General features: G+C 24.8%; 2 protein-coding genes across 54 annotated transcripts in view; one reads left to right on the forward strand and one right to left on the reverse strand.

Annotated features, from left to right (window-relative positions):
- Positions 1 to 22,786, forward strand: part of LOC132943936 (acetylcholine receptor subunit alpha-type acr-16-like) — a 228,613-nt gene that overhangs the window by 106,314 nt on the left and 99,513 nt on the right. The window lies entirely within an intron of this gene.
- Positions 377 to 19,778, reverse strand: LOC132942519 (uncharacterized protein DDB_G0287625-like). Of its 50 annotated transcripts, XM_061010970.1 has the most exons (43): positions 19,637 to 19,778; positions 13,587 to 15,428; positions 13,291 to 13,347; positions 13,147 to 13,203; positions 12,824 to 12,895; positions 11,764 to 11,820; positions 11,619 to 11,690; positions 11,259 to 11,330; positions 10,965 to 11,036; positions 10,778 to 10,849; positions 10,418 to 10,489; positions 10,231 to 10,302; positions 10,044 to 10,115; positions 9,684 to 9,755; positions 9,497 to 9,568; positions 9,310 to 9,381; positions 8,950 to 9,021; positions 8,763 to 8,834; positions 8,576 to 8,647; positions 8,216 to 8,287; positions 8,029 to 8,100; positions 7,679 to 7,750; positions 7,513 to 7,584; positions 7,126 to 7,197; positions 6,383 to 6,454; positions 6,006 to 6,077; positions 5,748 to 5,804; positions 5,591 to 5,662; positions 5,041 to 5,088; positions 4,580 to 4,636; positions 4,436 to 4,507; positions 4,166 to 4,210; positions 3,702 to 3,761; positions 3,551 to 3,622; positions 3,131 to 3,202; positions 2,788 to 2,859; positions 2,425 to 2,481; positions 2,316 to 2,354; positions 2,145 to 2,204; positions 1,958 to 2,023; positions 756 to 821; positions 633 to 671; positions 377 to 561 (listed from the first exon to the last, which is right to left on the reverse strand). In XM_061010970.1, the coding sequence occupies exons 1-43, from the start codon at positions 19,679 to 19,681 to the stop codon at positions 499 to 501; spliced, it is 4,587 nt and encodes a 1,528-aa protein (XP_060866953.1). In that variant the 5' UTR covers positions 19,682 to 19,778; the 3' UTR covers positions 377 to 498. The 50 variants fall into 50 exon arrangements, with proteins under 50 accessions (XP_060866953.1, XP_060866966.1, XP_060866963.1 ...); XM_061010983.1 differs by lacking the exon at positions 10,965 to 11,036; XM_061010980.1 differs by lacking the exon at positions 10,418 to 10,489.

A 22,786-nucleotide genomic window follows, 5' to 3' on the forward strand; every position in this document is an offset into this window, starting at 1 on the left:
ATAGAGTATAAAATAAAAATGTAAGATATTGAACATTTTAGCTAACCTAATCCAACTTAACCATTAGCCCCAAAAAGTTGTTTTAAACATTACATATTGGTCATTTCACTATGAATCAACTATTTTTGTGTCAAATTAATGAAAATGATTTTTATAAACTGTACTGAACTAATTCATAAAATTTTAAATTATGATATTTCCAATGCATGTTATACCTACCTATAGGCTTAGGTACTCTATAGGTACCTATAGACCTAACTATACACTAACGACCTTAAATTTCAGAGTATTATTAAGTGTTATTATATAATTTAAAATATGATATTTTACTTTTTTAGGTACCATAGTAACGCACAAAATAAATTTAACACAGATATTAGTTTAGATTACGATAAATTGTATTTAAAATTTTATTGACTCTTATAAGATACTGACAAATATAATATTCAATAGTAACATAATATTATAATATGAGACACTACTGCACTTTACAGTAATTTATTGACAGTCGCATTTGGAGTAGTCTTCCTCTTCTTCTTCACTATCATTTTTGCTATAATTCTACAAGGTATAAGATAAAACTTTGTTAAATACATTTCAACTGAATTATAAATTAAAATTTAACTGCTCACCAAATTGCGCTCAATCTGATTCGATTCTGATTTTTGGGTCTTAAAAAAAATAATACGCGTTTAGTTAAATTACGATTAATACAATTTATTATATTATGAAATGATAAAAATAATATTATTTACCGCTGTGTTCATTTCCTTTTTACCTTCTGAGATGCGAGTAGAAGAAGATTTCGATTGTTCCATGTTCTAAATAAAAGACTCAATTAAAATCTATATAAATATAATATGTTAAAAATACAAATATTATTTTATGTTTATGTATTTATAATCTGCTTTAAATGCATACCTAATAATATTCTATATGTGGTTCCAAATTTATTTTCCTATGTCTTACAAACATATGATTTAATGCAAAGTTGCGCAACAAAATATATCATAAAAATACAGTTAAATTTAAAAAATTAAAAAAATTGAAATAATATTTTTGAATAGGTACCTATTTTAAATAGTTTATATCTTATAAAAACTAGTGTTTTTATGTTAGTGTTATCATATTATCTATAGCAGTACTGAGAAATTTTTAACTATTACTCTCAAAATATAAACTAGATTTTCCACCAGAAACTACCCTTAAATTTGAATAATTAAGATTTTTTTCTACTCCAAATCGTGATCACAATCACTAAAAACTACCACACATAAATATGACTACCAAACTAATAATACATTCATCAAATCCCTCATTCTATAAAAGGATACTTCGAAAATTTCAAAAATTGAATTGTATACAATTTTTATTTTTTTCGGAATTATTTATGATATCAAGTAGAATTTTTGTTATAGATTACTGTTGAAAAACCCACATTTAAATATAACATTGATTTTACACATAGATACCTAGGGTGAACAGGATACCTTTGGGACATACTGTGTGTGTATACAATATAAGTATATTCACTTTGTATGATTAATTTATTGTTTATTCATGAATGTTAGTATAAATTATTATTCTTACTACAATAAATATCTGATTGTTAACTCAAACAAAGTAAATGTATATATAATATAATATTTTAGACATTGAATGATACAATGTTAATTTATGAGCATATACTATAAATTATAAGGCACTTTATAGTGGCTCACTTTATTATGTATTTTTAAATACATTTCTGTTTCTCTTTTAAACATTTTCACGAATAACTTATGAATTAAAATTGTGTTTCCACAAATCCTAATAAAAATGTTAATTAATTATCATTATTTTTTTACAGTGTTTAAAATAAATAAAAACGGTTTTAGTTTTATTTTTTATTCCAAAAATATAAATAATGTATTCAAGCGATGTTAATAAATTATGGTAAAAAAATATCGTAATTTACCGCTTTTTCCATTGCATTTTCACCTCCTTGGCTGTACGGTAAAGACGCCAAGGATTTTTCCTTTTTCTAGAAAATTAAAAATGATGATTTAAAGAAAAAAGAACACGGGATATCGACATTTTATGAACATAGTACCCAACATAGTGTAAAAACATTTTTCATGCAAAATAATTTCAATTATAATTACCATCATTTTGTTTGATTCTCCACGTGCAGAATTTGATTCTGCGATGCTTCGTTGATAACCCTGCACAATACGAATCGATAAAATAAAAAAAATCAAGAAACATTTTACTATTATACTATTTTATTATTTTATTGTATTTAGCCACTTCTCACTAAGTATACTATTACTTACTGACGACGAAGTCAAAGATGATTCATTTTGTTGCTTCTTCTAAAAGCAATAAAATGAACAAATTTAAAATAAGAAAAATAGTACAATTAGTATTTTGTGCAGTATTCACCATTGATTCTGTCATTTCTTCATCTGCTTCTGATTCAGAACTACTATATTCTAACCCCTAATAATAATAAAATATGAATTAGAATATTAAATAGTAAAATACAATAATATGTTTTGGTTAATTTAATTTAATTTAGTTTTAGTTTGAAATGTTTTTACAAATTCACTGTAGGTATTTAACGTAGTTTGAATCCATTTTTAATGCTAAACATGTATACTATTATTCTAAAATAAGTAAAATTTTAGTACCTAATATTGAAATATATTCATGTTTATTTGTTTTATAAACTTAAATCAGACACATTATTTTTTCAATTAATAAAAGCTAAAAATAATACTCTGGTCATCGAATATTATTATTTACCGATTGGTTTACTGCATTTTTGCCACATCCACAGCGGGACGAAGAAGATGAAGTATCGTCTTTTCTATTTATCTGAATAAATACAATTTTGTTACTACAAAAATTACAATATAATATTTTGGTTTATTTAATGTCCATTGTACTATAGTATTCATCGTAATAAATATAAAATAATAATTATAGCGGTTTAGGTAAACTTTGAATAATACTTTTTACAAAAAAATATGTATAATACATATAAAAGCAATCATCCACGTTCAATTTTTTAAGAAAATTTGTTTATTATTTTTCCAGGGCGAAATTTTTAAAATGTAAAGCAAATGATAATAGTAAACGTATTTACCGAATTATTTATTTCTTCGTTACCACTTCCATAACGTGTCATTGAAGATGACGATTTATTATTTTTCCTGTCCTATAAAGAATAATTAAAAACAAATTGATCATTAATAAATTATTTTACTTATTTAATAGGTATTAAAAAAAGAACATATTATTTAGCATCGTTTGACTAGTTTCATCATTTGTTTCTGATTCAAACGTACTATATTGGTTACCCTAAAAAAATAGGCATCTCATTGTATTCCATATTATGCATTCGAAGTATAATAGTTAAAAACACTTCCTTGTAAAAATAAATTCTTATACATTATGTTATCATTATTGACTAATGTATGTTTTATATTTAACTTTAATTAACTTTAAAAAAACATTAAGAAAATATTAGAAGACAATATTACGTCAGTTATTAAACGTTATTTACCGATTTGTTTTTTCCATTTTGACCACTTCCGCTGTGTGATAATGAAGATGAAGATTTGTTTTTTTCATTCAACTGAATTAATAAAATATTGTTACTAAAAAATTACAATATAATATTCAATTTATTTAATGTGTATTGTATTATTATTCACCATCAATTCATTGTCTTGTTCGTCAGTATCCGTCTCAGAATAATTATTTTGTTGATTATTCTAAAAATATGTATATGAAATATATTTAATACGAATAATAATTAAAACGATTTATGTACCTATAGTTTGAATAATAATTTTTACACAAAGTTGAACTATTTTTTTAATATTTATAATGCATAAAGCAAACATTTCACGTTCTTTCAGGGAAATTGCAATTCGGGCAGAACTACATATTCAAAATGTTAAAGTAAGAATAATATGACGAATTCGTATTTTCCAATTTCTTAATTCCCTTTTTACCACTTCCAGAAATTGACATAGAAGATGACGATTTGTCATTTTCCTTATTTTAAAAAATATAGAAAAATTATTATTGAAAAAAAAATAAGCATCTAATAGCACTTGGATAAAAAATTTTCAATCCATGAATAAGTTAATAACCTAAAAATAATAATAATTACCATCATTTCACGGTTTTCTTCATCGGAATAACTTCGGCCAACGCTCTAACAAACATAATATAATACAAATGTGAAGTATACATCAAGTACCTATTTTTAACGAATTTCTAATAGTTTAAAATAACATCAATACATTTAGATTAATTAATTAATGTTGAACATTATTTACAGATCGTTTTATTAAAATAGAATTAATGGTTATTATTTTGTTTTTGTTCAATAAAATAACTACAGACTATCGTTAAATAAAATAAAGACAACATTATTTACCGATCCGTTTGTTCCACATTTACCATTTTCATTGCGTGATGACGTAGATGATGATTTTTTATTTTCATTTTTCTAAACAAATAATTTTTATACAAATAATAAAATGGTGTTTTCTTTAAGAAGTCTAGTATGTAAAATATTCACCATAATTGCGCGGTTCTCTTCTTCGGTATTTGACTCCGAATATGTACGTGTATTTCCCTAAAAATGTAATCCCAACAGAAATAATACTCACAAATTAAATTATTCTTAAACAACAATACTTTTATATAATATACAAGATAAACATTTTAATTGTCTACACGTAAAAAGTACTCCATTCCTGATACCAACTTTTTGAAGGAAACAATTTTGTGGAATAAAAGATTGTTGAAATAATATTAATTAAACAAATGAAAAATAGATGTCAGTTATTAAAACTATATTAAATTTTAAATTTAGTTTTTATAGAAATTTCTTTTTTTTTATATTATTTTTTTCTCTTATAATATTATCATTGCAAAACGACATTGATGATTGGTTTTTCTTTCGTTTCTAAATAAATATACGATATCGGTTGAGACAGAAACGCGGTAACATTTTAATTAATCTTATAAATATTTTACCTTCATTTGACCGTTTTCTTCTTCTTCTTCTTCTTCTGAATTCGAGCGCTGTTTACAATAAAAAAAGTAATAATTAATAAATCAATCCACAATAATAATTTGTTTACGTATTATGTAGGTAGGTATATTGAATTATATACGAATACAATGTAGGTAATATTATGTAATTATTTTACCGAATCCTTTGTTACTATTTTATCAATTCCACTGCGTGATGAGCAAGATAAAGATTTATTTTTTTCTGATTTATAAATAAATACAAAATAATATTAAAACTCGAATACTAAGTATGAATTTTTTAAACAAATTTTTACCAAAAACCACTCAAATATTTTGTTCTTGATAATTATTATTATTATAACACAGAATAATAATATAATATTATATTATTTTAACTTATACCTAGGTCAAATATTTCATACTGCGTATAATAGTGTTAAAGGTTTGTTTTATAGATAGCTTACAATTAGTCAAAGTATTTTGAAAATGAATGGAAAATAATACAATTTTATTAGTGGTGAATAGTCTCAAGTTCCAATAATTATCTTACCGAATCCTGTTTTCCCGTTTTTTCAGATCCACTGTGTGATGAGCAAGATGAAGATTTATTTTTTTCTTGTTTCTGAATATATACAAATTTAATATTAATAAACATGAATACTATGTATGTGTACCTATACTATATAATAGATTGTGAAAATATTTACCCCAACTTCACGATTTTCTACATTTGTTTTTGAATCAGAGCTCATGCATTTCTTACCCTAAATATTATGTACCGCATAATAAAAAAAGTTTAATATGTATTAAAATGTTTAAAAAAAAAAAACGGGGGAAATCTATATGGTAGGTTGATTTTGACTATACTCCACCATTAGGTGGATCACCATAATAAATGCGTTCATTGTATTTAAATCAAATGATAAATAATGGTCAAAAGTTTAGAGTTCCAATAATTATCTTACAGAATCATTTTTTCCTTTTCCGTCTGATCCATTTTCTGATGAGCAAGATGAGGATTTCTTTTTATCTGATTTCTAAATAAATATATAAGTAATATTAAAACTTGAATATAATGTACCTATATTTTTTGTAAAATAATTTTTCACAAAAACTACCCAAATATTATTAATCTTTTTCATTATTATTATAATACTACCAATATAATAGGTATTATGTTAATTTAATCTTTAAGTCAATACTGACATACTGAGTATAGTCTGAAAAGGTTTGTGTATAGTAAACAGCTTGAAATTAGTCGAAATATTTTGAAAATAAATGGAAAATAATAATATAATAACAATGGCGAAAAGTGTCTAGCCCTAATAATTTATTATCTTACCGAATTCTTTTTTCCCTTTTCATCAGATTCGCTGTCTGATGAACAAGATGAAGATTTCTTTTTTTCTGATTTCTAAATAAATAGAAATTTAACATTAAAATATGAATACTATATACGTTTATACTATATAATAGATTTTGAAAAACATTTATATGTACTCCAACTTCACGAGTTTCTACATTTGTTCTTAAATCGGAGCACATACATTTCTTACCCTAAATATGTATTACATAATATATTAAGATAAATAATATGTATTTATATGATTAAAAATTGATGAGGTCTGTATTCTAGGTTTGTTTTGAATATTATATTTCACCAAATGCCAATTAAGTAGGTCACTATTATCATAGATGTGTTGAATATAATCATTAGATAATCAATGATAAATAAAAATAATTATTGTATAGGTAAGAAAAACTATTCTGAGTGGACATAGTGTGTCGCGATCTATTTCAAAGAAATTTTATGATTTATTTATATTATTGTTACTACTCTGTCTATTAGTAAAACGGTAAGTAGGTTGAACTAATTTTTCCAAAAACATCTCTCATATTATATTCTTAATTGTAATAATATTATAGAATATAATATTATTTTATCATATTTTAACTTTTAGGCAAGTCAAAACCGACGATCTTCGTGTAAACGTGTAATTATAAAATTATAAAAATGTAATGAAAACTCAAAGAAACCAACAATAATAATAATGTATAAGTTTCAAGTCCCAAAAATTATCTTACCGAATCCTTTTTCCCCTTTTCGTTAGATCCATTGTCTGATGAGCAAGATGATGATTTCTTTTTTTCTGATTTCTAAATGAACACAAAATTAATATTAAAACTTGAATATTAAGTATGTTTTTGTAAAAAAAATTCCGAAAACCACCCAAATATTATAATATTCATAAGTATTATTACAATAATATGACCAATATAATATTATATTATTTTAACTTATGAGTCAAAAACGACATGCTGCTTGTAAAAGTGTAAACAGATTCGTGTTATAAATATAGCTTGTAATATAAAACGAAAAATTTTGAAAGTTTTAAAAAAATAATATTATATTTATAATGATGAATAAATATTAATATAATTATTAATAATTAGATAATATTATTATCTTACCGAATCCTTTTTCCCCTTTTCTACAGATCCACTATCAGATGAGCAAGATGAAGATTTCTTTTTTTCTGAATTCTAAAAAAAAAAATTTGTTTAAAACTAATATTATGTATATTTTTGTGACGAAACTTCTTTCTCTATGCATACTAAGTCCCATTAATTATCTTACCGAATCCTTTTTTCCTTTTTCGTCAGATCCATTGTCTGATGAGCAAGATGAAGATTTCTTTTTCTCTGATTTCTAAATAAATACATAAGTAATATTGAAAACTCAAATATAATGTAGGTTTTTGTAAAATAATTTTTCTCAAAACCACAAAAATATTATAATATTAACTTATAAGTCAAAAAAGACATGCTACTTGTAAAAAAGTGTATACAGTTTCGTTTGATAAATAACTTGTAATATTAATACAACTATTTTGAAAGTTTTGAGAAAATGATATTATATTAATAATGACGAATAAATTATTTATATTTAATTATAATTAATTATTAATAATTAAATAATTTTCTTACCGAATCCTTTTTTCCCTTTTCGTCTGATCCATTGTCTGAAGAGCAAGATGAAGATTTCTTTTTTTCTGATTTCTAAATAAATATAAAATTAATATTTAAACTTGAATATTAAGTATTTTGAAAGTGATATGAAGATAATATTAAATTAATGATGATAAATATTTTCAATTCCCAAAAATTATCTTACCGAATCCTTTTTTCCCTTTTCGTCTGATTCATTGTCTAATGAGCGAGATGAGGATTTCTTTTTTTCTGATTTCTAAATAAATATAAAATTAATAATCAAACTAAAATATAATTTATTTTTTTTAAAACTATTTTTTCCTAAAATACCATTTCAAACAATATATTCTTAATTATTATTATAATACTATAATATTACCTATATAATATAATATTATTTTAACTTATTTGAACTTAAAAGTCAAAACCGACATACTGCGTATAATACTGTTTATATGTGCACATAATAAAGAGCAGGAACGTGCAAAAAAATAATATTATAACAATAATGCTGAACATTTTCAAGTCCCAATAAGTATCTTACCGAATCCTTTTTTCCATTTTCGTCAGATCCATTGTCCGATGAACAAGAACAAGATTTATTTTTTTCTGATTTCTAAATAAACACAAAAATAATATTAAAACTCGAATATTAAGTATTTTGAAAGTGTTAAGAAGATAATATTAAATTAATGATGATGAATATTATCAATTCCCAATAATTATCTTACCGAATCCTTTTTTCCCTTTTCGTCTGATCCATTGTCTGAAGAGCAAGATGAAGATTTCTTTTTTTCTGATTTCTAAATAAATATAAAATTAATATTTAAACTTGAATATTAAGTATTTTGAAAGTGATATGAAGATAATATTAAATTAATGATGATAAATATTTTCAATTCCCAAAAATTATCTTACCGAATCCTTTTTTCCCTTTTCGTCTGATTCATTGTCTAATGAGCGAGATGAGGATTTCTTTTTTTCTGATTTCTAAATAAATATAAAATTAATAATCAAACTAAAATATAATTTATTTTTTTTAAAACTATTTTTTCCTAAAATACCATTTCAAACAATATATTCTTAATTATTATTATAATACTATAATATTACCTATATAATATAATATTATTTTAACTTATTTGAACTTAAAAGTCAAAACCGACATACTGCGTATAATACTGTTTATATGTGCACATAATAAAGAGCAGGAACGTGCAAAAAAATAATATTATAACAATAATGCTGAACATTTTCAAGTCCCAATAAGTATCTTACCGAATCCTTTTTTCCATTTTCGTCAGATCCATTGTCCGATGAACAAGAACAAGATTTATTTTTTTCTGATTTCTAAATAAACACAAAAATAATATTAAAACTCGAATATTAAGTATTTTGAAAGTGTTAAGAAGATAATATTAAATTAATGATGATGAATATTATCAATTCCCAATAATTATCTTACCGAATCCTTTTTTCCCTTTTCGTCTGATCCATTGTCTGAAGAGCAAGATGAAGATTTCTTTTTTTCTGATTTCTAAATAAATATAAAATTAATATTTAAACTTGAATATTAAGTATTTTGAAAGTGATATGAAGATAATATTAAATTAATGATGATAAATATTTTCAATTCCCAAAAATTATCTTACCGAATCCTTTTTTCCCTTTTCGTCTGATTCATTGTCTAATGAGCGAGATGAGGATTTCTTTTTTTCTGATTTCTAAATAAATATAAAATTAATAATCAAACTAAAATATAATTTATTTTTTTTAAAACTATTTTTTCCTAAAATACCATTTCAAACAATATATTCTTAATTATTATTATAATACTATAATATTACCTATATAATATAATATTATTTTAACTTATTTGAACTTAAAAGTCAAAACCGACATACTGCGTATAATACTGTTTATATGTGCACATAATAAAGAGCAGGAACGTGCAAAAAAATAATATTATAACAATAATGCTGAACATTTTCAAGTCCCAATAAGTATCTTACCGAATCCTTTTTTCCATTTTCGTCAGATCCATTGTCCGATGAACAAGAACAAGATTTATTTTTTTCTGATTTCTAAATAAACACAAAAATAATATTAAAACTCGAATATTAAGTATTTTGAAAGTGTTAAGAAGATAATATTAAATTAATGATGATGAATATTATCAATTCCCAATAATTATCTTACCGAATCCTTTTTTCCCTTTTCGTCTGATCCATTGTCTGAAGAGCAAGATGAAGATTTCTTTTTTTCTGATTTCTAAATAAATATAAAATTAATATTTAAACTTGAATATTAAGTATTTTGAAAGTGATATGAAGATAATATTAAATTAATGATGATAAATATTTTCAATTCCCAAAAATTATCTTACCGAATCCTTTTTTCCCTTTTCGTCTGATTCATTGTCTAATGAGCGAGATGAGGATTTCTTTTTTTCTGATTTCTAAATAAATATAAAATTAATAATCAAACTAAAATATAATTTATTTTTTTTAAAACTATTTTTTCCTAAAATACCATTTCAAACAATATATTCTTAATTATTATTATAATACTATAATATTACCTATATAATATAATATTATTTTAACTTATTTGAACTTAAAAGTCAAAACCGACATACTGCGTATAATACTGTTTATATGTGCACATAATAAAGAGCAGGAACGTGCAAAAAAATAATATTATAACAATAATGCTGAACATTTTCAAGTCCCAATAAGTATCTTACCGAATCCTTTTTTCCATTTTCGTCAGATCCATTGTCCGATGAACAAGAACAAGATTTATTTTTTTCTGATTTCTAAATAAACACAAAAATAATATTAAAACTCGAATATTAAGTATTTTGAAAGTGTTAAGAAGATAATATTAAATTAATGATGATAAATATTATCAATTCCCAATAATTATCTTACCGAATCCTTTTTTCCCTTTTCGTTAGATTCATTGTCTAATGAGCGAGATGAGGATTTCTTTTTTTCTGATTTCTAAATAAATACATAAGATATAATAAAACGTAGGTCTTTTTTTAAAAAAAATTTTACAAAACCCACTTAAACATTATAATTTTAATAATAATTATTATAATATAACCAATATAATATTGAATTATTTAAAGTTTAAAATAAGTCAAACTATTTTGAAAGTATTAAGAAAATAATATTATATTGATAACGGTGACCACTTTCAAGTCCCAATAATTATCTTACCGAATCTTTTTTTCCCTTTTCATCAGATCCACTGTGAGATGAGCAAGATGACGATTTATTTTTTTCTGATTTCTAAATAAATATTAAATAAATATTAAAATATCAATGTTAGGTATGTTTTTTAAACTATTTTTTTTCTAAAATCATCTCAAAAAATGTAGTATTTTCAATAATTATTATTATATAATACTACCTATATAAAATTATATTATTTTAGCTTATAAATCAATACCGACAAACTGCATAAAACGAGTATAGTAAATAGTTTGAAATTAGTCGAAATATTTTTAAAATAAATGGAAAATTATAATATTATAATGATGGTGAAAAATGTCTTGCCCTAATAATTTATTATCTTACCGAATCCTTTTTCCCCTCTTCGTCAGATTCGCTGTCTGATGAACAAGATGAAGATTTATTTTTTTCTGATTTCTAAATAAATCAAAATTCAATATTTAAATGTTAATAAATGTATACTGTATAATAGATTTTGAAAAATATTTACCCCAACTTCACGATTTTCTACATTATTTTTTGAATCGGAGCACATGCTTTTCTTACCCTAAATATGTATTACATAATAAACTAAGATAAATATATATTTATATGTTGAAAAAAAAACAGGGGAAAGCTGTATAGTAAATTGCTTTTGATTGTTTTTTAATCACTAAGTAGATAACTATTAAAATGGATGTGTTAAATATAAATAAATTCAATGATAAATAATACTATTATTTTTAATAGATACCTACCAAAAATTATTCTAAATTAAAACGATGTGTCAGAGTATAGACTGAATTAAATAGGTATTTAATAATATATTTTTATAACTATAGTGATTTTTTCAATTAGTTATATGGTACAAATAGGTTGAACTATTTTTTCCAATAAATATCTCAAATATTATATTTTTGGTTATTATAATATGATATAATATTTATGTATTTTAACTTCTTAGTCAAAACCAACATACTTTGGATTATATTGTGAATAGGTTCGTGTAAAAAAATATCTTGAAATTATAAAAACATTACAATAGTGAACATAATAAAATAAGTTAAATATTTTATTTATATGATGAAAAAAATGGAGGCATTTTGTACATTATGATGATTTTGAGCGTTTTTCACCAGTAGATCACTATTATAATGAATGTGTTAAATATAAATTTAATGATAAAAAATTAATAATATTTTACTAATATTTTAGTAAAAATATTCTGAATGGTGACGGCGCGGCAGCGTCTAATTCAAAAAAATATTGTATAAAATGTTAATATATTTTATATTATTATAATATTTCTTTCAATTTTTAATAAGTCATCTAGTTATAAGTCGACTGTTGTCCCAAAAACATCACAAATATTATATTCTTAATTATTATAATATTAATGTATCATATTATACTATTTTATGTAATAACTTATAAGACACCCAATACCGACATACTGCATAATATCATGTGTAATAAATTGCTTAAAATTAGTCAAATTATTTTTAAAGTGTATAAAAATTAACATTAAAGTAATAATGGTGAACATGTTCAAGTCCGAATATTTATCTTACAGAATCCATATTTTCCGCTTCTTCAGATTCACTTTGTGATGAGTAATATGAAGATCCCTTTTTTTCTGAATTCTGAATAAATACAAAATTAATATTAAAACATTGATGCTATGTTTTTTTTAAACTAACTTTTCCTAAACACATCTCCAATACTTTATTCTTTATAATGATTATTGTTACAATACTGTAAAATGTCGTATTATTTTAACCTATAAATCAAAACCCACATATTGCGTATTCAAAATATTTTGGAAGTGCGAATAAAATTAAATTTTAATAATAATATAATGGTGAAAGTTTTATCCTACAGAATTTTTTTTTACCCTTTCATTTGTTTCGCTTTGTGATGAGCTAGATGAAGATTCCATCATTTCTGTTTCCTAAATAAACACAAAATAAATATTAAAAATGAATAGGCACCTTTTATGAATATACACTACATAATATTATATGGTGAAAATATTTACCCCAACTTCGCGATTTTCTAAATTTGTTTGTGAATCAGAGCACGTACATTTTTTATTCTAAATATACATTACAATATTACATAATAAAATAAGAAAAAGTTGTTTTTGTAATTTAAAAAAAAAAATAGGTTATAATAAAATATTATTTTTTAATGCATCAAAAAAATCATTGTTTTTTTCATGCAAATAATCCTTACGTACTCAGCAAAAACAAAAATATATAAGCTAAAACTTTTACTAATAATGTTCTGACATATTATATAATAATATAATATATGGTAATGTTATGTACTTACAGAAACACATCGTTTAACTAACGATGGTACAGAATCTGAATTAACGGCTTGATCAACAGGATTTACTTCAGGTATTTGTGGGATCGTCATATGTTTTATTGTACTATCTCGTTTCATTAAATTCCTTCGATTTATTAGATTTGTAGCTAAACGATCTGGTGACATTATTATATCACTTCTTCTTGCTAAATTTGGATAAATACCATCACCTCCAGACAAGTCTAGTCCACTTGCAACAGGATTTACTTCAGGTATTTGTGGGATCGTCATATGTTTTATTGTACTATCTCGTTTCATTAAATTCCTTCGATTTATTAGATTTGTAGCTAAACGATCTGGTGACATTATTATATCACTTCTTCTTGCTAAATTTGGATAAATACCATCACCTCCAGACAAGTCTAGTCCACTTGCAACAGGATTTACTTCAGGTATTTGTGGGATCGTCATATGTTTTATTGTACTATCTCGTTTCATTAAATTCCTTCGATTCATTAGATTTGTAGCTAAACGATCTGGTGACATTATATCACTTCTTCTTGCTAAATTTGGATAAATACCATCACCTCCAGACAAGTCTAGTCCACTTGCAACAGGATTTACTTCAGGTATTTGTGGGATCGTCATATGTTTTATTGTACTATCTCGTTTCATTAAATTCCTTCGATTTATTAGATTTGTAGCTAAACGATCTGGTGACATTATATCACTTCTTCTTGCTAAATTTGGATAAATACCATCACCTCCAGACAAGTCTAGTCCACTTGCAACAGGATTTACTTCAGGTATTTGTGGGATCGTCATATGTTTTATTGTACTATCTCGTTTCATTAAATTCCTTCGATTCATTAGATTTGTAGCTAAACGATCTGGTGACATTATTATATCACTTCTTCTTGCTAAATTTGGATAAATACCATCACCTCCAGACAAGTCTAGTCCACTTGCAACAGGATTTACTTCAGGTATTTGTGGGATCGTCATATGTTTTATTGTACTATCTCGTTTCATTAAATTCCTTCGATTTATTAGATTTGTAGCTAAACGATCTGGTGACATTATATCACTTCTTCTTGCTAAATTTGGATAAATACCATCACCTCCAGACAAGTCTAGTCCACTTGCAACAGGATTTACTTCAGGTATTTGTGGGATCGTCATATGTTTTATTGTACTATCTCGTTTCATTAAATTCCTTCGATTCATTAGATTTGTAGCTAAACGATCTGGTGACATTATTATATCACTTCTTCTTGCTAAATTTGGATAAATACCATCACCTCCAGACAAGTCTAGTCCACTTGCAACAGGATTCACTTCAGGTATTTGTGGGATCGTCATATGTTTTATTGTACTATCTCGTTTCATTAAATTCCTTCGATTTATTAGATTTGTAGCTAAACGATCTGGTGACATTATATCACTTCTTCTTGCTAAATTTGGATAAATACCATCACCTCCAGACAAGTCTAGTCCACTTGCAACAGGATTTACTTCAGGTATTTGTGGGATCGTCATATGTTTTATTGTACTATCTCGTTTCATTAAATTCCTTCGATTCATTAGATTTGTAGCTAAACGATCTGGTGACATTATTATATCACTTCTTCTTGCTAAATTTGGATAAATACCATCACCTCCAGACAAGTCTAGTCCACTTGCAACAGGATTCACTTCAGGTATTTGTGGGATCGTCATATGTTTTATTGTACTATCTCGTTTCATTAAATTCCTTCGATTTATTAGATTTGTAGCTAAACGATCTGGTGACATTATATCACTTCTTCTTGCTAAATTCGGATAAATACCATCACCTCTAGACAAGTCTAGTCCACATGCAACCTACACAGAATTACAATTTAAATATTAATAAGTCGTTGGATATAAATTATCACTGTCATATCACTATTTGTCTATTTATAACTATTGTAATGTACGGTGTATAAGTTCATTGAGATAATTAAAGATCAATATGCTGTTATAAATAAATTTAAAACGTTTTATTGAAAAATATGAATAATTGTGAAAACATTCATGAAGTCACTATGTTGATATCCAACTACAAATTAATATATTGTTTCGAGATTTGATTTAATGATAGAGATATAATCATTTATCTAAGACATCAGTATATCAAAGCCTAATATTTTAATGTATTGTTTTATAAATATCATTAACTAATGTACAAATAATGACGTATACCTAAATAAATAATAAATTAGGTAATACATATAAACATATGCAATAGCAAATTTTATATTAATATTATGATATCTGATAATATAATATTATTTAAGTGTAAATAATTATAATGATATTTAATATTAGCTCAAATAAAAATTTTATGAATGCTATTACTTATTGTTTTTTTTTCTGTAAAGAATGAAAATGAAACGATTGTCTAACTCAGCATAATACAGTCTGTATCTACTATTATAGTCTAATATTATAATATAAAAATCAATATGACATAATTTAATGAACGAACATAATTTTCTTAATAAAATAGAAATCGGTATTTGCCTTTTGCTGAATATCCGCAACTAATTTTTTCATTTTTTTATTTTTTTTTTTTTTTTTTGTGGCCTTTTATTACTTTATATTACATATTAACTTTGCATTTATCATGACGATAAGTATCTTTAGTATCATGGAGCGTTTTATTCTTTGATGCGTTACCTATGCTGAATTACTATCAACATTTTTGCAAGTGCTTTTGAATTTAGCCGTCCGGTAAATATAATTTGGCTGACAGATATGATAACTCCGCAAGTTTCAGACAATGAAATCTAAAGTTCTTGGGTTTACATAAGAAAGTTGTTTTGAGATGCACAGGATGTTTATTAAACCTTAAAGGATATAGCTGTAGAACTGTATCCTTTTTTCCTCTATTTCGTCCATTACGGCCGGTTTGTGCATTTCATTTTTTATTTTATTTCAGTTAGAAATTTTATTTTATTTCTAATTTTCTACCGGAAATTTGCTATAATCGGCTTTTTGTAATCTTCCAAAAATATTAGCATTCATTGTGCTATAAATTACAACCAGATAAGTACCGACCACAAACTAATGAGTATTTTTTTCACATGATAATTTGAGCTTATTACTCTTCCGTGTCTTAGCCAGTGGTGAGTGGGATATGCCTAACTAATTAAAAATATCATCCCTTGACTTTGCTATAGTAATAAACAAAGTCTTCCGATTTTGATCGATATTCATGTGGATTTTAGTTGAATGCAATTTGATTTAAAATATAGCTGTTAAAATTTCGATTAGCTCAAATAATCAGTAAGTGGTATGTAAATATTGATTCACCGTTAAATATTTAATAATTATTAAACAATTACTCAATGTGATAACAAATAATAGATATAATGTAGGTATTTAGCATAACGTAATAATTCCATCGTGTTTAATCAATATCGCATCATACATACATTCATACAGTACCAGCTATCGCACAACTATTTTCAAATTCTTGTTATTTTTTGTAAAATTAGTTTGTATTAAAATAATTTTAACACACATTTTTTTACTCTGCATGACACATTGTCATGCGTAACATGACGAATTACAATTATACGAACCCTTTTCACCCTACATATAACCACAACTACAGTCATTGCTTAATGTGCGACGCAAACTTGAATACTAGCAAAAACTTTGGAAATAATATTGTTTAATTTAAATCGTATTACTTTGTGATGTAATTGTTTTATATAAAATATCTAACGCAAAATAGTTTTCTATAAAGAAGGGTTTGAATTTGACTTACAATTGGCTTCTCGTGTACACATCGGTGATAAAAATATTAATAAATATATTTATCTATGGATTGCTGAAATTAAAGTAGTACCTACAGTTCAGGAATCTTTTTTTCAAGGTTAATGTAAGCCTATACAGAATTCATAGAAAAATTATTTGGGCGAAAAATATTATGAATTTGAAATGTCAAAAGTTTGAGTGTACAAAAAAAAATGTATGCATTGCAGTAATTTTTATATTCTTCGAAAATTATTTATTATTTTGATTTATATTTCATCCCTCAATTTTATACAATACCGTGAAATGTATTGTATTAATATTGTATTCTATCAAATAATAAAATTATAATATTGTCTCATAATATTTCAATTTCACGGAGTCATATTTCATTAAAAATGTATAGAAGTAAATGTTTATTTAAATTCTAGTTATTAATTTCATATTTTTAAAATGCAATACGATGCAAAACAATGAACTTTCAGACATACTTAAAAACTTTAAATCTATCACATTCGAAATCAAATATTTTTTTAAATTATAATTCTTAACGTCTATTTCATATTTCTTATGTTTTTATTTTTTTTTCAATTGTTACTTGATGAACGATATTTTTGATGTATTAATGATTCATTAACCGTGGACTAATCTTGCGGGTAAGGCTTAAAGTAGTTATTATTGTTTTAATTATTTGACAATTCAAGATTTTCACACATTTTTATTTGAATGTTATCTTAAAAGAAATAATAATCATTAAAATAGTAGGGAACTCCAAAATATTATTTCATCCTTTATTTTCTGTATAAACATTATTTCAGTGAAAAAAAATTAAAACTTGTAAAACGTAGAAAAACAAATCAATTAGATACGCAAAAAATAAACCTACCAAATTATTTTGATCCTGAAAGTGTGCTCCTAGATTCATCTGATTTTTTTTCATTTTATCAAACTGAATATTTAAATTATGATAATAATCTAATGAGTAGATTATATCATGCAACTACAACACAATATTATGTGAGTTTGATTTTTACATTGACGATAGTTGTGAAAGTTTTAATGATATATAATATATATTTAATAGTATTATTCAAAATATTATTAAATTGAATGTTTGATGGTTATTTTTAAATTATGAGTAATATGAAAAATGTGTACATATTGGTTTTTAGATACATTTTTATTATATTTTAGAACTACTTTTCGTGTTGAAAAAGTACGTAGATACCTACTCCATAAAAATTATTTATAGAACCTACCTGGCTACCTACCTTTAAAAATCAAAAACAAAGCCTAGATAATAATTAATTTTTTGAACAATTATTGATTATTCCTGTATAATATTTTCTTTTAAACATGGGTATAATCAAAAACTACTGACACTAACTGACTGAGGCTATCAAGTATACTGATGATAGTCTTATCAATGTTTTTCCTGTCCTACTTTTTAATATTACTATGGTTTTCACAAAAATTAAAAAAGTATAGGTACTTATAATATAATTATTTGAAGAGTCTTTATTTTTATTTAATTATAATTTAAATATTTAATCATATATTATGTACTATATCTAAAATACCTCTATAATCCTAAAAAATAACTTTTTTATATAAAAACGAACGAAATATACAATTGGTACCTACATTTGAAAACACTTATTATATTATTTTTACGAGTTATCTGACTTCGCGAAAAATAACAAGTTTCAAAATAAATAAAGCATTTTAAAGTTCTGTGCAATGTTTTGAATTTTAAATAAGACTTCATCGTCGTAAATTTTAAATTTAATATGAGTATGCCATTTTGCTTAATTTATTTTTCATAACTTAAATAAAAAATGTAATTCGTATTTTTATTATTTAATTGCATTTAAATTTCATTATTAATTATTCATTAACTATACAATATTTATATTATGTGCTTATATATTTTAAATAATATAAGTAGGTACATTTATTATTTATAGAAAATAATAATGTGTCAATATTTTTCTAGAATATACTTAAAAATAAAATACAAATTCCAAAAATAATTTTAAATTGCAGAGTTTAGGTTAGGTTAGGTGTAAGTTCAATATTTATCATAACAATACAATATTACAAATCAGTAGATTTCAAACTTTATACCTATTTAGATATTTATAAAATAATGGGTACCTATTTTGAATGTTATTGATATACCTAACTACTACTAAAATTAACTGCAGTTATTTTACTGAAAACCGTTACTTATAATAATATATTTAACTACAATAAGCTGTTAATAAATTATATATGACTTTACTTACGGTAAAACCGATTGCCAAAACCAAAAAAACTGCACTCAAACTCATTGTGTATAATTGTGGTCGGATTTAAATTTAATATAATTTATCAACATATAATATAACACCACTGTAGCTTGACCACCAAGTGTCGAATCATGTGATGTCCATGGGTTTATATACATGAAAACAATTAGCTGCAGGTGATATTAAACAAATTATTTTGTTTTGTTTAATTAAGCAAGTTTTATTTGTTTTGTTAATTTTCATCACACTTGACTAATATTTTTCAGTGTAAATACAACTAAAACCTGAGTACACGTCAAATTCGTAATTATTATTTTTATATACGTCATATAAAGTGTGTGCCCTTACTGTCTATGACATATTTTTTATACGAATAGATAAAAATGTAATTATTGTGAATTATGTGTAATACATTTTGTTTTATTTTATATGATTAATGTAAAAAAAAATAATTAAAAATAGATTAAAAATAATAATAAAATCGGTAAAACATTAAAATAATGCTTTTTTCAAATTTGTATTCATTCTAGTTAAACAAAAAATATATTAATTAAGTATTAAAGTACTTTATGGTACCTACCTATTAATTGGAAATTATTTTAAATCTGTATTCAAACATACAATAAATTATTAATTTACTTCATTATTTTGTTTAATATAATGAAGCCTATTATTATTAATATTATAAAGTCAAAAAATGTATGGAATTGCGCTTTTGGTCTGCTGAAGGTTGAACGAAATATTTAAACTTCACCTAAAGGCTAAATTTTAGACTCTAAAATATGTATGAAGGTTATAACTACTATAGTGTACGGTTTAATAACAGTAGGTACCTAATAACTATCTGTCTGATAACCATATAATACTATTAGGTATTCATCCTTCAATATTCAATGGATATTTACTTTTATAATATATTTACTATCATCAGCTAACACGTATGATTCCAGCAAAATTTCCGTGCAAAGATAAAGGCGAGATGGTACAAAACAGAATAATTCGAAGAAAAACATTAATAACAAACTAAATTAATTAGAATTTTCAGGCCGAGGCGAAAAAGGTTCGGTCACCCATTGAATATTCAATTAAATTCCATACGCGTGACACCTTTTGCATTTAGTAGTTTCGTCCAGCTTATAAATAAAAATATATATGGAAATTAACTACTGACTCCGTTAAAAGTATTTTTGGTTAATAATCCAAATACAAACAGCAGCAAGTTATTTAATAAAGACATTTATTAAATAAAGAATATAATAATATACATTATGCATATCAAACTGCACGAAATGAACAAATATTCATATTATTCATTAATGATTGACGTATTGAGAACAGCATACAGCATCACGAAACGGCGGTAGATAATATAATAATAATAATAGTAATAATATTATAATAAAGTATATCTTTTTTTATGAACTATTCGTTTTAAAATATTCAAATAAATACAACAGCTGATGTAATTTGGCTATATTGAAACCATAGTACGGGGAACCGGGATACGAATATAATATCACAAAACATAAAGTTTTAAAGGTTATTATTTGGATCAAAAGGGTTTAGACTGTAGAGCTCAGCCGAGGGGGTTATACAAAACGCGCCGGACGGGTAATAACAAAAAGTAAAACTCGCGGAGAGAAAGGATTTTATCGATCCGAACGAGACATGAGGGTTTTCCTCTGACCCAGTAAATTCAGAGGAATTTGAATGTACAACGATACGTGTACGAACCAGTGTATTATGTGTGTTTATAGGTACCTACTACAGTCACACACATCGTTCTTATCCATTGTTGAGCGATCGGAGGCGACGAGCCCCACGAATCGTGAATACGTTCAAATAATAATAAACGAGAAAAGAAATAATACGGCGTATTATGTACAGAGACAGACGTTAAACACACGCCAATATCATATATAGGTACCGATGGATTTTCTCCTTTCCATCCACAGTAATAATATTCTCGACCATATTATTATTATTTACTATTATGTGCATGTATAATATTATTATTACGTGTGTGGGGGAACAGCTCCAACGCGCGCAACAAGGTTATACCAGTGAAAATGAAACTAAATAATAATAATACGCTGACGGTTGCATAATATTATTATTTCCATACGTGCTTGTGACGTTTATGGTTATCTTCAATTTCCGATCATTTTTATCTTCGGTGTAAAAATGAAATGTCTCTTTTTGCATAATTTACTCTCCGTTTTATATTTTCTACGACGCATACGCGTCATACTTTGCTTTCAGCACATTTGCAGCACTTGTCAAACGCGATCTAAATCTTTGCAAATCAAGATATTATTATGTCGACGAACTTATAAATGATTAAAAGCATTACTTGCTCACAACTTACACACTCGAAATAATATCACTCTCGATGTTTTGCGAATATAGGTAGGTAGAAAAATAAAAAATAATAATAATGTGCTCTAGAAAAATTCCACGAAATTACACCAACTTTCCATGTTGTCCGATGATTTCTTTCAAACCAAGTTTTGAACATTTGTCAACCTAAATTTTAGTAGAACCAAATTTCATTTAAGCGGTGGGATTTGTTTCAAAATTGAGTGGAAACTTGACGCCAACCCCCTCCCAAAAATGTCCGATCGATTTCGAACGCCAAAATTGTACAAATAAATTGCATTAGTTTGCAAACTCTTTTTCAGAATTTGAAAATCACTCGTTAACATGCAATTTCCATTTTAGTGCTAGGGTGACAATTATACGCAGCCCCCTCACATTGCACGTTTAATTTTTAATTTATAAGTGCAATTTATATCAATTTTTTATTTTTTATAGTTTATCGATATTTAAATTTAATATTAAAATCCTTAAACGTAGGTATATTTATCGTGATGTTAAAAAAACCTAATATTTAATTAACTTAATTTAAATAAAAAATACGTGGTATAAAATATGTTACTGGCCATAAAAATATAAAAAAAAATAATATAGAATTTATTGTAGTAGATCCATTACTATAAAATTTGGTCAAAGTCACGATATTTTCATAGTTATTCTTCAAGAAAATCATAATAATGGTCTATTTTTAATCAAATGGTTACTTGTTTTTAATTATTTTTATTTTTATTATACAACATAATAATATATTTTAATTATTTTCCACCATCG

Source organism: Metopolophium dirhodum, chromosome 4, assembly GCF_019925205.1.
Source record: "Metopolophium dirhodum isolate CAU chromosome 4, ASM1992520v1, whole genome shotgun sequence".
In the NCBI taxonomy this organism is placed as follows: Eukaryota; Metazoa; Arthropoda; class Insecta; order Hemiptera; family Aphididae; genus Metopolophium; species Metopolophium dirhodum.

Coding starts and splice junctions, on each gene's coding strand:
- LOC132942519 (XM_061010970.1), bottom strand. CDS start 19,681: ATGAGTTTGAGTGCAGTTTTTTTGGTTTTGGCAATCGGTTTTACC. Junction 4,508..4,579: donor AAGAGAACCGCGCAATTATG/GTGAATATTTTA, acceptor TTATTTGTTTAG/AAAAATGAAAATAAAAAATC. Junction 672..755: donor AAAAGGAAATGAACACAGCG/GTAAATAATATT, acceptor ATTTTTTTTAAG/ACCCAAAAATCAGAATCGAA.